At 41.1% G+C, this 15623-nt stretch overlaps 1 protein-coding gene across 1 annotated transcript; it reads left to right on the plus strand.

The window, feature by feature from the left end:
* The first annotated feature begins 9313 nt into the window (after nucleotides 1-9313).
* Nucleotides 9314-15404, plus strand: LOC109615402. Its single transcript, XM_034296650.1, has 5 exons — nucleotides 9314-9372; nucleotides 9672-10665; nucleotides 11056-11202; nucleotides 13466-13567; nucleotides 14226-15404. Exons 2-5 carry the CDS (start codon nucleotides 10564-10566, stop codon nucleotides 14532-14534), a joined length of 660 nt encoding a protein of 219 aa, XP_034152541.1. The 5' UTR covers nucleotides 9314-9372; nucleotides 9672-10563; the 3' UTR covers nucleotides 14535-15404.
* The last annotated feature ends 219 nt before the right edge of the window (nucleotides 15405-15623 follow it).

Below are 15623 nucleotides of genomic sequence, written 5' to 3' on the forward strand. Positions count from 1 at the left end.
TACTGGGGGACTTCAACGCCCACGTGGGCAACGACAGTGACACCTGGAGGGGCGTGATTGGGAGGAACAGCCCCCCTGATCTGAACCCGAGCAGTGTTCAGTTATTGGACTTCTGTGCTAGTCACAGTTTGTCCATAACGAACACCATGTTCAAGCATAAGGGTGTCCATCAGTGCACGTGGCACCAGGACACCCTAGGCCGTAGGTCGATGATCGACTTTGTTGTCGTTTCATCTGACCTGTGGCCGTATGTCTTGGACACTCGGGTGAAGAGAAGGGGCGGAGCTGTCAACTGATCACCACCTGGTGATGAGTTGGATCCGATGGCGGGGGAGGAAGCTGGACAGACTCGGCAGACCCAAGCGTACTGTAAGGGTCTGCTGGGAACGTCTGGCCGAGTCTCCTGTCAGAGAGATCTTTAACTCCCACCTCCGGCAAAGCTTCGACTGGATCCCGAGGGAGGCTGGAGATATTGAGTCCGAGTGGACCATGTTCTCCAACGCCATTGTCGAAGCGGCCGCTCGGAGCTGTGGCCGTAAGGTCTCTGGTGCCTGTCGAGGCGGCAATCCCCGAACCCGGTGGTGGACACCGGAAGTAAGGGATGCCGTCAAGCTGAAGGAGTCCTATCAGGCCTGCTTTGCTTGAGGGACTCCTGAGGCAGCTGACTGGTACCGGCAGGCCAAGCGGACGGTGGCAAGGCACCAAGGGTGGATGAGATCGGCCCTGAGTACCTCAAGTCTCTGGATGTTGTGGGGCTGTCTTGGTTGACACGCCTGTGCCACATCGCGTGGCAGTCGGGGACAGTGCCTCTGGGATGGCAGACCGGGGTGGTGGTCCCTCTTTTTAAGAAGGGGGACCAGAGGGTGTGTTCCAACTACAGGGGGATCACACTTCTCTGCCTCCCCGGGAAAGTCTATGCCAGGGTACTGGAGAGAAGAATATGGCCGATAGTAGAACTTCGGATTCAGGAGGAACATTGTGGTTTTCGTCCGGGCCGTGGAACACTGGACCAGCTCTATACCCTCTACGGGGTGCTGGAGGGTTCATGGGAGTTTGCCCAACCAATCCACATGTGTTTTGTGGATTTGGCGAAGGCATTCGACTGTGTCCCTCGCGGCATCCTTTGGATTTTGCTTCGGGAATATGGGGTCCTGGGTCCTTTGCTAAGGGCTGTCAGGTCCCTGTACGACCGAAGCAGGAGCTTGGTCCGCATTGCTGGCAGTAAGTCAGACTTGTTCCCAGTGCATGTTGGACTCCGGCAGGGCTGCCCTTTGTCGCCGGTTCTGTTCGGAATTTTTATGGACAGAATTTCTAGGCGCAGCCAGGGGCCGGAGGGTGTCAAGTTTGGGGACCACATGATTTCATCTCTGCTCTTTGCGGATGATGTTGTCGTGTTGGCCCCTTCAAACCAGGACCTTCAACATGCACTGGGATGGTTTGCAGCCGAGTGTGAAGCGATTGGGATGATAATCGGTACCTCCAAATCCGAGGCCATGGTCATCAGTTGGAAAAGGGTGGCTTGCCCACTTCAGGTTGGTGGAGACTTCCTGCCTCAAGTGGAGGAGTTTAAGTAGCTAGGGGTCTTGTTCACGACTGAGGGTAGGATGGAACGGGAGTTTGACAGACGGATCGGTGCAGCTTCTGCAGTAATGCGGTCAATGTATCGGTCCGTCGTGGTGAAGAAATCATTTTACTGGTCAATCTACGTCCCTACTCTCACCTATGGTCATAAGCTTTGGGTCATGACCGAAAGGACAAGATCCCGGATACAGGCAGCCGAAATGAGCTTTCTCCGCAGGGTGGCTGGGCGATCCCTTAGGGTGAGAAGCTTGGTCACCCGGGAGGAGCTCAGAGTAGAGCCGCTGCTCCTCCACATCGAGAGGGGTCAGCTGAGGTGGCTTGGGCATCTGTTCCGGATGCCTCCTGAACGCCTTCCCGGGAAGGTGTTCTGGGCCCATCCCACCGGGAGGAGACCCCGGGGAAGACCTAGGACATGCTGGAGGGACTATATCTCCTGGCTGGCCTGGGAACGCCTCGGTGTCCCCCCGGAAGAGCTAGAGGAAGTGTCTAGGGAGAGGGAAGTCTGGGCATCTCTGCTTAGACTGCTGCCCCCGCTACCCGGCCCCGGATAAGCGGAAGAAGATGGATGGATGCAATTTGCGTAATTAGCATACATTTTAACCCTTTTGTTCCTCACTCAAAACTTAATTTTTTTCCGGGGCTGTTTATTCCCTCCTGAATTGTCAAGTTAAATGGGCTGTTACAAGCATTGTTCAGAGGAACAACATAAGTTGATTAAAAGCTAGATTGGACAGGGTAAAACTTATAAAGAAGTGCAGCAAAATATAGGATGCTCAGCTAAAATTATGCAAAAATGCAGCCACTCATCACTTCCAGAAAAATCAGGGATGATCTCAAATTACCTGTGAGTACTGTTACAGCCAGAAGACGTTTGATCGAAGCTAAGCCCCCTGTAAGCGTCATTGCTGAAAAAATTGCATTTGCAGAATCAGTTCACCTTTGCCAAGGCACACATTGTTTGGCCCAAAGAGAAATGGCATAACATACTGGACTGATGAGAGTAAGATTGTTTTTTTCGGAGATCATCGACAGTACATCAGACAATCCTTGGTACTGAATGTAAGCCACAGAACACTGTGAAGACAGTGAAGCAGGGTGGCGCAAAGATCATGGTATGTGGATGTTTTTCATACTACAGTGTTGGGCCTTTTTTTCGTATACCTGGGATCATGGATCAGTTCGAATACATCAAAACACTTGAAAAAGTTATGTTGCGGTATGCAGAAGAGGAAATGCCCCTCAAATGGGTATTTCAATAAGACAACAATCCCAAACACACAGACAGTAAGCGAGCAATGTCTTGGTTCCAGACAAAAATAATTTAAGTAATGGAGTGGCCAGCTCAATCCCCCGACCTCAACCCGATTAAAAACCTGTGGGGTGACATTAACCTTTTCACACGTGAGTTTCAAATATCCCTTAACTCCCAGCGGGAGTTTTTTTGCACATAATTTCAGTACTCTTTCAGAGTTCCAGAATTTGATAATGACGTCACAATACATTTCATCCGCAGCTTCTCAAAAACACCACGTTGCTTATAGTTATGCATCTAATTGTTTATTTCAATTATATTAGCAAACCTCTACCAGTAGTAACTGTTAAAAAAGTATATTGAATAATTATTGACCAATCTTAAAAATGCTGTCCTTTTTCTAAAGAACGTAGTGCAAAAGATACTGACACGCTTCACTTGTTGTATCAATAAAACATACGCTATATATCAGGCAATAGGTGATGTGTAAATCATTTATTTATGTAATTATTCAGAAGCTCTCAAAAGTTAAACAAATTATGAATTCCGATTCTTGCATTTAGTAATGGATAAATACGATCAGTGATTAAATGGATTTTTGAAGATAGCTTTGAGCTTTTTTCTCAACAAAAGTAGTGCTGTAATACGGTTTTAGTTTGCGCCATCGGTTCGCTACTAGATCTGCCAACTGAGCTATTGTGTGTGAACCCTACCAACATAAAAACAAACTGGATTATACCCACGTTAGCTACGTGCATTGAGTGCTGTTCAGACGGTTGACATGAACAGACACCTTGCCAGGTAAGGAACACTACATACATTGCATTGCAAGCTTCTCTCATTGACTCAAATTCAAAGAGCTGCAAAAGGTGATTGATGTGTAGCTAGCTAGCAAACGTCAGCTAACCACTAGCTAATAAAGTGTGAAAACGAAGATTGGTGACAGTTCTAAATTTGTCTTATTGTATTGAGCGGTAGAAGTAAAAATAATGCCTAATATATCCTTTGTTTGAACTAGTTACTGAAAGTCAGCCACCAGCAACAGACTCCCTCGGATTCCCACACACACACTGTAGTTATATCTACACGATGTGTCACTACTGAGCACTGGATCAAACTATTGTGAGGGAAAGGGCCGTGGGTCGCAATCATTTTAAACTTAAAAATGCGCTATTAAGTGTCTATATCCAGCTCCAGTGCTTTCATTGCGAGTTATAAATATTATTGAAATTATAGTTATTTTTACAGTGACATATTGGGACAAATCATAGTTTTCCCAGGATGGCAAATCTGTCCGAAAGACTGGCAAATATATATGACCGTCAGATCTCAGAGTTACTCATCTTTCTTTATCTTTGGTTGATAAAAAAAAAAGCAGCGCCCACAATCGGGTAACGTAACTTCTAGAAAGTTTTTACACAATGATTTTGACTGGTTTTCAGCATTTCCAGGAAATGGTAAGATGCAACATTAGAAAAATATAACTGCTAGTTTTGGCTGCCTGTTTGTACGTAAGTGTCCCAATTTGAATGCTTGCTACCTGGTTAATATCATAGTGTGGTCTTCAAACAATTACAGTGAGGAAATAAAGTATAAACACGGTTTGAGCTAAAAGTGAGTAAATAAAAAGCATAATCTGACCAGCCTAGACGTTCTAATGTTGCGTTCTAAACAAAACGTTCTTATCACACCGGTGTGATTCTACGCTTCAGGGACCACTCTAGCTTGATCACACTGTTGTGATTGTACGCGTCAAAGGGTTAAATATGCAGTGTCTGAAGCAAAACCCAAAACCTCTCAGGAACTGTGGGGCCTTTGGCCTTTCTTTACTAATAAAATCATACAGGTTAGTTTTGACCAGGAACAAAACAGTTATTTTGTGCCACTATTTAAAAATGTAAAATAGTTTTAAAACAAATGACCTTGTTAAACTTTGACACAAAGTAGTCTGTGATAAATTGCACAGTATGTTTCATATGAATATTTATTATAGTCAAAATAATTCATACATTATGCTTTTTTTACACAAAAACTAGTTGCATGTGTAAAGAGTGAGCAGGTTTGGGATCCAAAAAAGTGGAGCACACACAGTAATCAATTAGAGGTACAAAGGAGAGGGCAAAACCGTGGACAGGCAATCTGGTCGAGGACTAGGCTCCCGAGATGAGCGAAGGTACAGGGTGGCAGGCAGGTGAATATCCAAAGGGCAGGCATGATGGTCAAAAAGGCTTGTAGCAAACAAAATACAAAAACAAGGGTTAACAATGATGAGGTCAAGAGAATAGTCCAGGGGTCGGTACATGGAAAGCCAAAACGATGAGTGAAAAAAAGATTACTGGTTCAGTACTAGAGAAAACAATCAATACCTCACAACAGACTGACCACTGGTGGGGAACTAAATAGAGGATGGTAAATGAAAACAGGCGTTCAGTATTCTGGTGATTGTAATTTGCCATTGGAGTTACGTTCAGGGGTAGAATGCTGAGTGTGAGTTTGATGCAGGGATAGGGAACTGGGTCTGGTAGTGGATCTCACAGTATGAGCTCAGGTCAGTGAGGCCCACAGACCATGAATAGCAAATCGAAGTTCAAAACGTGTATTTATAATCATCTATAAGAGTGTGGGGTCATTTTGGAAGGGTAACACAAAATTAAATAACATGAAACAAACACAACAGGAGGATAAAGTTAGGTCATAGATTTGAGATGTTTTTCTCGATTAAATGAAGATAAAGTGTACATTGGTTTGCAAAGCAAACTCTTTGCTGCAGCCAAACACAGTTTTCATTTTGCATGGGGTCAGGGTCCCAGTCAGCAGGAACTGTGGTAAATTTGTTTTTATATTTGATATTCAGTATTTGCTTGTCAATAGCACTCCCAAAAAACGTCTTACAAAGACAACAGTATATAACTGAGTGAAGGTAGAGAGCAAGGTACATTTTATTGAATGTGCAACATTACTTTTAGCAAAGCCCAAAATGTTTCAATGTGCAGTTTTCTGTTGCTTCAGCAGTTTGGGGACTGTCAAGTACAATACCTGTAAATTCATCGCTGGACCAGCTTCCCTCAACGATCCAAGCCTCTCTTCCCGGAGACCTGCAGTTCCCGTGGGGACATGAACTAGGGTGTTTTGCACACCTTTTGGTTATTGTCATTATGTTGGGTATTCAGTAGGGTGGTGGTTTCTGGGTCATTTGTGGTTTATTTCATAGTGTGACATTTCTTGTATGCTTGGAGTTTATAGAAGGCTACTGTTGTCACTACTGTTCCCGTTCGGTTTTTCAGTCTATTCAGGCAGAGAATACTTTTGGTTTAAAGTCCATGCAGTCCAGTGTTCCAAAAGGCATGTTTTGTTTCCCTGTCCTATGTGTCCTACATGAAAAACCTACCTGGTATTCGGACTTGCTGGTGTCCTCACAATTACTTCTACATCCATCTTGAAAAACTCAGAAATGATACAATACTTTCATTTGTGTACACCGCGCAAAAAATTAAGGAAACACCTTAATCACACATCGGGTCTCGATAATCTAAATATATGAAAGATCAAAATCTTTCCTGTAGATTGTGTAATTAATTGAGAAGAAATTTCGTACTAACGGTAAATAGAAATCAAAATCTTCAACCGATTAAGGGCTTGATTCAAACTCACACTGAAAATCAAAGTAGACAGTTGAAATCACAGGCTGCTCATAGTGTTACTCAGTAGTGTGTATGGCCCCCACGACTGTCTGGGCATGCTCCTAATGAGACGGCGGATGGTGTCTTGGGGGATCTCCAAAACCTGGATCAGAGCATCAGTGAGCTCCTGAACAGTCTGTGGTGCAACTTGGAAGCGTCGGAGGCACTGACACACAATGTCTCAGAGGTTCTCAATTGGATTCACGTCTGGGGAACGTGTGGGCCAGTTAATGGCATCAATGCATCATCCAGGAACTGCCTACACACTCTGGCCACATGAGGTTGGGCATTGTCCTGCACCAGGAGGAACCCAGAGCCCACTGCACCAGTGTGAGGTTTGACGATGGGTCTGAGGATTTCTTCCTAACAGCAGCCAGGGTACCGTTGCCTAGCATGTGGAGGTGCGACCCTCCAAAGATATGCATCCTATAGGGAGGCATATCTTTGGCCTACACTGTAAAAACTGAGAATGGTGTTAATTAATATTTAGTAATCAAACATTAGTAACATATACATAATAAAAATGACTATTTGCAGTTTGGAATCACATTGAGCTGAATTCAACAAATGTTATTCATTTATCAATTACATTTGACTCAGTTTTGTTAGAATAAAATCAGCTGCGGATCATTAAGATGAATTTAATTATATTTTATCGGGAAAGTCAAAGATGCAGAAAATTAATAAATTTTACTCATTGGGAGGTCTTTGGATTTAATCACCTAACACTTCCGCTCCAGCTATTTTCAGCCACATGGACTTCGTCATCGAACATACTGCCATTTTCCCAAAGGTAAGACTTGTTTAATTATTGTAAAAAAAATTCGACGAGTTGCTGTAACAGTTAGCAATTGAACATTGTTTTGCATTGCTGCAAGTCACCCAACAGTCCAACTTTACTGGCTGAAAGTAAAAATAAAGGTATGTTAGCCTAACTTAACGTTAGTGATTCTGCCTAATGTTTAGACTAAAAGCGTGGCTATGAATGACTGAAAAAGTAGTCTGTTAAATATCACAATTTCATGTAACTTTTCCAAGTATAACGTTATAGATAATGGCCTTTAAGATACCAGCTAACATATTCTACTTTTGCCAATTTTCCTGGCATCGGCCTGTGCCTCACCCCTCCTCCACCCTAACAAGCTAAGTTAGCTAACGTTAGTCTGTTACTGTGTTTTGTGGATGCTCTGGAGGGTGTGCTACTCCCAAGTTCACACCATGTTAAGGAATGTTAGCCACGCAGTTTCATGTCTCAATTCACGGTAACATACAACGAGGCACAACAGCAGATGGCATAAACATTTTCAGAAACAAGACTCTCTATAATCCTTTATATTGACGACTTTGAGGAGTGTAACCCGCTTGGAACTTCGAGAAAAAAACACAAAATAACAGCCGTTTATTGGGTTTTGGCAAATGCGTTGTCCAAGCTGCAATCTGCATTATCGTCAATTCAGCTAGCTTTACTTTGCAAAGCTGTTGATGTCAAAAAGTTTGAATACAAAGCAGTTTTGGAACCACTCTTGAAAGATCTTGCCACTCTAGAACAGAAAGGGATTTTCATTTCTAGTGTTGAACAGAACGTTAAAGGCACTGTACACTGTGTTGTAGCTGATAATCTCGGTGCACACTCAATCGGTGGACTAGTTGAAAGTTTCACAGGGCCATAAATCTGTAGATTTTGTCTTGGACATTCTTCAGAGTACCAGACACACGAAGTGCGGACTGGAGTGTTTCCACCTCGGCCAAAGATGGACCATAGTTTGCATGTGCAAACTGTGAGAGAAAATCCAAATTTAACACATTGCTTTGGCGTAAATTGAATAATTTTCACTTTGCTACATGACCTTTTTGAAGGCGTAGTCCCAAGAGAATTAGCATTGTGTTTCCAGATTTTTACCAAGAAGAAGTACTTTAATTTTACTGTACTCAACGAGTTAATCACACGCTTTCCCTATAAGGGCTCGGACAAAGCCAACAGCCCTCAAGAAATCCCTCAAAACTACATTAATCGCAAAACTATAGGTGAAAATGCCCATGAAAATTGGGCCCTTATACAGTTGTTGCCACTCATTGTTGGATTGCGGATACCTGAGGGTGATCCTGCCTGGCAGGTTCTTCTGACTTTAAAAGACATTGTTGAATTGGTGGTTGCCCCTGTTCACACAGCTGAAACTATTGCATACCTTGACTTTAAAATATTTGAACATCGTGACAGATTCTTAGCTGTTTTTCCTGAAGAGACACTGACACCCAAACACCATTTTTTGGAACACTATCCTGGATTAATTGAAGAATATGGGCCTCTGGTTGGTGTATGGACAATGCGCTTTGAAGCAAAACACAGCTTTTTTAAGCAGGTTGTGAAGCACACTTAAAACTTTAAAAATGTATTGTTGACAAGACATCAAATGATGATGGCATACCACTTGTATACAGACATTGGAAAACAGGCATTATGTGTAACAAAAATATCTGTCGTGCCTTTAGATGTGCTGCATTCAGACATACAGGAAGCTTTAAGAAAAACATCACTGCATCTGTGCACTGTGCAGTTAGCTAACACTGTCAGCTACTATGGAACAAGGTACACTGTTGGGATGATCCTCACCTATGGTCCTCACTCTACTGGTGGACTACCTGATTTTGCTGAGATTGTTAAGAGAGCCATTTTGGACAACTGTATATATTTTATTGTAAAGTTACTTGCTGCCTGGTACAAAGAACATATAAGATCTCTTCGTAAAAATGGCTCTTTTGGATCAGCAGAAATATGGTGACGTCCACCCCTTGGCCGCGTACAGTGTGGGAGGAAAACGCTTGGTTACACTCAAACGTCACATCTGTTGTGCATTTTAGGTAATTGGAATAAATTATGTTAATCTTTACAGCTTACAATATCTATACTGTAGCCCATTTATCTGGAAGTGCACCATACTAACTACATTAGTCACAGTAAGAGTTCCAGTTGCTAGCTTTGGTGGTGTATTACATTTTATTGCCTACTGATATAACCTTTATTTGAAGAGCATTCTCTATTTATTCTGGTGGCACACACCAGGCTCTTAATTACATTATTCATTGTTAAGTCTAGTGTCATGTTTAAGTTTCTGCTTGCTATTGAACTTTTGTCCTTTCACATTCTTGTCATCTGGCAGAGATGGAGGCAAAGCTCAGAGTAATCCTTAATGACAGAGTTGAGAAGTTGGTCCTTCCATCGGGAATCCCACCCACTGTGGAGGAGCTGCAAACTGTTTAGAATTTGGAATTTCTGATGAGTTCAGTCTTCAGTATTTGGACTCAGAATTTGAAGATTACTTTACTCTTCATACAAGTGACCAAATTAAACACAAAGACACCATAAAGATTGTTCACACTGCCCCAATTATCCTTAACTGGCTCCCACTTGATGAAAGTTTGGGCAGTTCCTTTGATCAACAGTCAACAGACTGTGACTCTGCATCTTATGCAGACTCATCTGCTGGAACGTCTTCTTCACAGGACACCATTATCCTGTCTAGGCGAAATACTACAGAACGATGTCAAGGGTGGCCAAAGCAGTTCCCCATTCCAGGGTTTGCATATGAAACTGAGATGTACCTTGAAAGAGCCACTGAAGACTACAAGAAGAATGGAACACTTGTGACTACCTCAAAGATCAAGACAGACATACTTGAGAAGCTGGCTGAAACTATATACACATATACAGCCTATCCATCAAGTGCACAGATAAGTGATGTTGCTGAGGCACTTGTCAGTAAGTATCCTTGTCTTAAGGAACCCGGCTCCTTCTCAGGCTACTATGGATGGCAAATTATCGCACCAAACTCCGAGGCTATGGTGTTCCTGAGGTGATGTGTAATGCACTGAAACACAAGAGCCCAGCAAACCAGAAGTCTGCAAAGAATGTAAAAAAAACCTCGAAAGGCAGAGGTAAACTACCTCCCCCCTTACCCGGCAGGAGAGGATGAAGAAAGTCAAGAACAAGAGAGGATTCAGTTGCTTACTGAAGTAAGAAAAAGGGACAACAACAAATTGATCAAAGAAAAAATGGCCAAAACATTTGCACACAGAAGAAACGAAATCATCTACCTATCACCCAGCATAGAGGACATCAAAACCAGATGGCCTGCTCTATTTGAGCCCTCTCAAGTGAGTTACAAGCACAGCTAATTTGAAATATTCCTAGTCCACTGTGAAGGACTGCACTGGTGGTTTTGCATATTTAGCTCATAAATAGAAAATGTGTTATGTTACTGTCAACTATTTTCTAAACCATATTTTCAAGGTCAAATTCCAGAATAATTTAGATTTTGTTGCATTATATAACTGTACAGTTTCTAACAGAAATGATTTTAAATAATCTTTGAGAGTGCATGTGAGAAATTACCAACACTGAAGATTGTAATATGCTAGCCAAAATATATTAACATGCTGCACAGATTTAACCCAGAATGTACATGAAGGACATCATCAGAATACGATTTCTTCTTGCTAGAGTTGTAACAACAATATGTAATATATGTATTATTTGTCTTTCAGATTCAGGATGAGTTTCACAGAATCACAATGGTGCATCTTGAATCAAAGTTCATGTCTAAGCTGGATGAATACACTCCGAGGCTTCTGAACATCTTCCACTCCAAAGGTGGAACCATGGGGTTGAGGTTGCAGGCCATCCTACTCAAGGTAACCTTAAATTACTATTATGTTTGTATAATATTTTGTAATCAAATTGCTGTAATATAATGCACGTATTACTTAAATCTACAGGAGGTAGTTAGGAGGTTAGCCTGTGATTCTGATAAAGAGAATTAAATAATATCTACAATTTTTAAAAATAGTTTGTATACACTCACATTCAATTATATGTTTATTATTGAGGTCATAGTTAAAAGCGGTGCTATACTGGACGGCATTGTACTGAAGTGTGTTTGTAATTCTTTGTACTGCATATTTACATACATGTGGGGTTGGAATATTAGTAACACCTCCCAATAGTCCAGTAGAATGTCTTCCAATAGTAATAAGCTCAATGCTAAAACATATACATTATTAACACCTCTCTGACCGTGCCAACAAAAACGGATCATTATATCCATCATAACAGGAGACTCTATGGCAGAACAATTGTATTGAACTGCATTAAATTGTACAGGTGCACAAATTTAAAGTGACCACTAAATATACACTATCACTCACAACCAATGGCACATGTTTGAGACTTGCAAAGTAGTGCTATGACATGACTGATTCTGTTCCATGTTGTTGATTGGACACCAAAACCCTCAACCTGCAATGGTTATGTGATAGAACAGCCATTTGAAGCATATATGTTTAGGTATATCTTTTTGAAACACTAAACAATTTATTAAAATGTCTGCTGCGGTCATCTACAAATAATGTGCAACATATATGGTTTACATAACCATATAGCAACTCGTTTAGCACCAGTTATCACTCAGCTCTGTGTACTTATTGCTTAAAGGAATACATTGAGGAACGGCTAGTCTGGCTTCGTCCAAAGGTTACAAAATGTGCCTACCAGCACATCTAAAGCTCACAGATTGACATGTTATGTCTTGTTTGTTTAATCCATACAAAACACAAGGTGTAACAATGTTGTGGTTTTATGGGAGTTTATATGCACTGTTAGTTTGCTGGGACCAAAACCTTTGTTTCACTGGACTGGTCCCTAAGACATTTTGTTTAGCAGTAATGTAAGCCATCTGGTGTTAAAAACTGCAGCTTTAACAGGTCTCAAGACTAACGACGTCCTGGGGACGATAGAAAATGTGTTTGGGACAAAGAGAAGTATTCTGTAGGACGCCTCTAGGACGAAAGGGATCGTGTGTTTGCTTATTTATTACTATCACTTAGCAAATGACAAACTGAAACGACTGAGCACTGACTACAACGGAGGCCGTCTTCTCACGCTGTTACTACAGTCAGGCCGGACTCACACAGGAGGCTGGCTGCTCACCTGTTCCCGCGGTACAGGTCCATTGATTCTCTCAGTCACAAATGGCTTGCTGACCTTTCAATCACGCTGTGTAGGCTAGAGTCAAGTGACACACTTCAATCTTCTCATGCAGTGAAAAACAAATCTATATTCTGATAATGTCTACTAGCGGCAATAATCATCTCTACCCAGCTAATGCAACTCGGCATACGGCGTAAGCGTAAAGTAACCCGCACACGCTGAGACGCAGCCAGAAGACTGGCTGGTAGAGTTTTGCATTATAAATATCTAAAACCTGAAGCACAATCTGGCTCTGTTAGGGACTGTGAGCTGCACTTTATGGGAGCTGCAGAATTTGTGCCGAGATTTCTGCCTGACCACAAGTGTTGGTTTTGGTTTGTACCTCCAGTGAAGTGCACTTGTCTCATTCAGTACAGTCTGAAGGGGAGCACAGCTGAGTATAGGTCAGGTAGAGTATTATAAAATATTATGAATTCTCATTAAATAATGATGTTAGTCTCATAATATTATGATTTTCCTCTGGACATGTCAGAGAACACAGATATGTGGGAGAGATTCTGAATGTGCAGAAAGTTATGAACCTGAGCAGAAAACCTGCTGAAACAAAGTCCAGGAGTTTGAACTGAACTGAATTGAAAATAAATAATTTATCATCAAGGTAAAAAGGTACCCCAACAGATTTTTCAGTCTTGTTTATAACTCTTTTTGTTTGAATCAAGCAACATACATATTAATTTTATCAATTTATAATAATTTATTATGTCACTAACAACTGTAGAGGATAATAAAGTAAAGAAATAACATTTTGATTTTGGGACGCTTTACATTAACGTCAGGACGGTTAAAATTTTTTTCAGGGCAGTTCAGGGACGGAGGTGAAAAAATTCTGGAGCCCTGTTTAAGAAGTTTTATGTCATTAAATGATTTGTACACCATGAACTTGAATTATGTTTATGTTTGTAATTTCAGGCTCCAAGCAACCATAGCATCAGCATGACCAGAGATGGTGTCATTTGGTGTTTGATGGTGTACCTTGGGGAAACCACAGATCAACTCTTAAAGGAGTATGATGTAAGTTAAAATATTAAAAAGGTAATCTGTCTCATCTCTAGGGCTGGGTATCGACAGCCAAATTGCTTCGATACGGACAAGTATTGAAAAGTGCATGGACAATCGGTACCAAATTTGATACATAAGGAGTAAATCTCATCAGTGTCAGTGAGCCAATATGCATGCAGCATGCTTGTACCTAGATTTAATAATGCAGCTGATTGGCTGGCTAAGGTTAATTTAACATCATAGATATGCAGCAGGAAAAAGACTACAGTAATACTCCCAGAAAGGAGGCTCACTAGGTGACCAGCCTGTGTTAGTGAATGTAGAATAACAGGTGTGCAACGGATCACAAAGTGCACAGACAAGTGCCGGGAAGAAATTCATTTATTTTGCGATGAATTGATTTCATTTCCAAAGTTTTCCAAATATTTACAACTGTGACTAAATTCAGACCATGATCTCTGGTGTCAGTGAATTGTTTTCATGTGGAGCGGTGAGCTGATTAGATCCTTTTTAACTTACCTGGCATGAAAATATGCTTATGGAAGTACATTATTTCAGATTTTATTACGTAACGGAAGTGCATCATGTGCAACAACCAATTTGGGAGTTGTTCAATTAGAATCTTCTCCTTTGGTGGTACAGTCTGAAATACCAAATATTGCTATTTCAGGATGCTGATGAAGACAGTGTGTTGCAGGACCTTGCTGTACAAAGGATTAAAATCTACCACATCAAGACTACTAAGCCAGAGGGTCCTGATGACATCGGTATCGCAGTAGAAGGCGTGAAAGTTCTGACTACTCTGGGTAACTTTCCAAGGGCTTGCTCCATGGTCATTGGCTTGGCATATGTAGTGAATCTTGCCTATCCCAAGGAGGTCAGGTACACGCTTGAAGTCTTCCAGAAACTCCTCCTTGAGCTGGATTATTCAAAGCTGTCCCCAAAAGTGAACAGCCTCAAGAATAAGCTACTAGCTTGAGAAAAGGGACCCTTGCAGAATGACAGGGAACAATTAATTCACTGTCAAAACTGTCACATGGTTACCCACTCACTGTGAAGGATCTGCAAACTGTTACTGAAGGAGACCTTTGGAATTTCTGATGAGTTCAGTCTTTAGTATTTGGACTTGGAATTTGAAGATTACTTTACTCTTCATAAAAGTGACCAAATTAAACATAAAGACACCATAAAGATTGTTCACGCTGCCCTGATTGTTCTCAACTTGCTTCCACTTAATGAAAGTTTGGGCATTTCCTTTTTTTCAACTGTTAAGTAACTAAAAAATATAGATTTTTCAGTGCAACATGTGGTTGTTTAGAAATATCAAAACAACCATACTCATTTTACGGGAGTGGTATTGTGATTTTGAATTTGTATTGCCACAGGCAGCTGTTATTGTACCTTGTGATTCCTCTGTGTACACCAGGGATGCAAATTTGACATGTTTTAATTGAAGAATTTTAACAAATTAATGTGAGTGTTTAAGTGAGTCTTATTTTAGCAAAAAGTAAAGAAGTAAGGCTAATGGAATTACTTGACCTTACCCCAGACTCCATGTGATATTAATCAATTACTTTTAGCTGTTTGAAAAACATAATGGCCCTGACGATTTCAATTGGCACATAAATGAAAATGTAAGAAAAATGTGCAGACTGAAAACATTGTCTTAATTAAAATGCACTAACAGGACTAAACCTTAAATCACATCACAAATCACTGTGGATAATTTAAGCCAATGACGTAGCAGAAATTAAACACCATTAAATGATTAAACATTTATTAAAAAGAATCCCAAATGCCATTCTATTGTGACCCTATTGTACACATTCATGGTTTCTGCCTTTTTAATTTTTTGTCTTATAGCCTCTCTTTGTGTTTTCTTGTTGTATTTTGGCATTTTGCACTTAACAACTTGAAAAATGTTAGATAAACATGTTTAGAAAAAAATTTACAAATAAATGTTTGCGTGCTGTTCTTATTATGCATGATGATTTATTAACCCAATTTAAGTTACCTGTGGTACCAAGAAGGCATGATATTGAGTGTATTATACATAGAAAAATGATGG

This window comes from Esox lucius, chromosome 13 (assembly GCF_011004845.1).
Source record: "Esox lucius isolate fEsoLuc1 chromosome 13, fEsoLuc1.pri, whole genome shotgun sequence".
In the NCBI taxonomy this organism is placed as follows: Eukaryota; Metazoa; Chordata; class Actinopteri; order Esociformes; family Esocidae; genus Esox; species Esox lucius.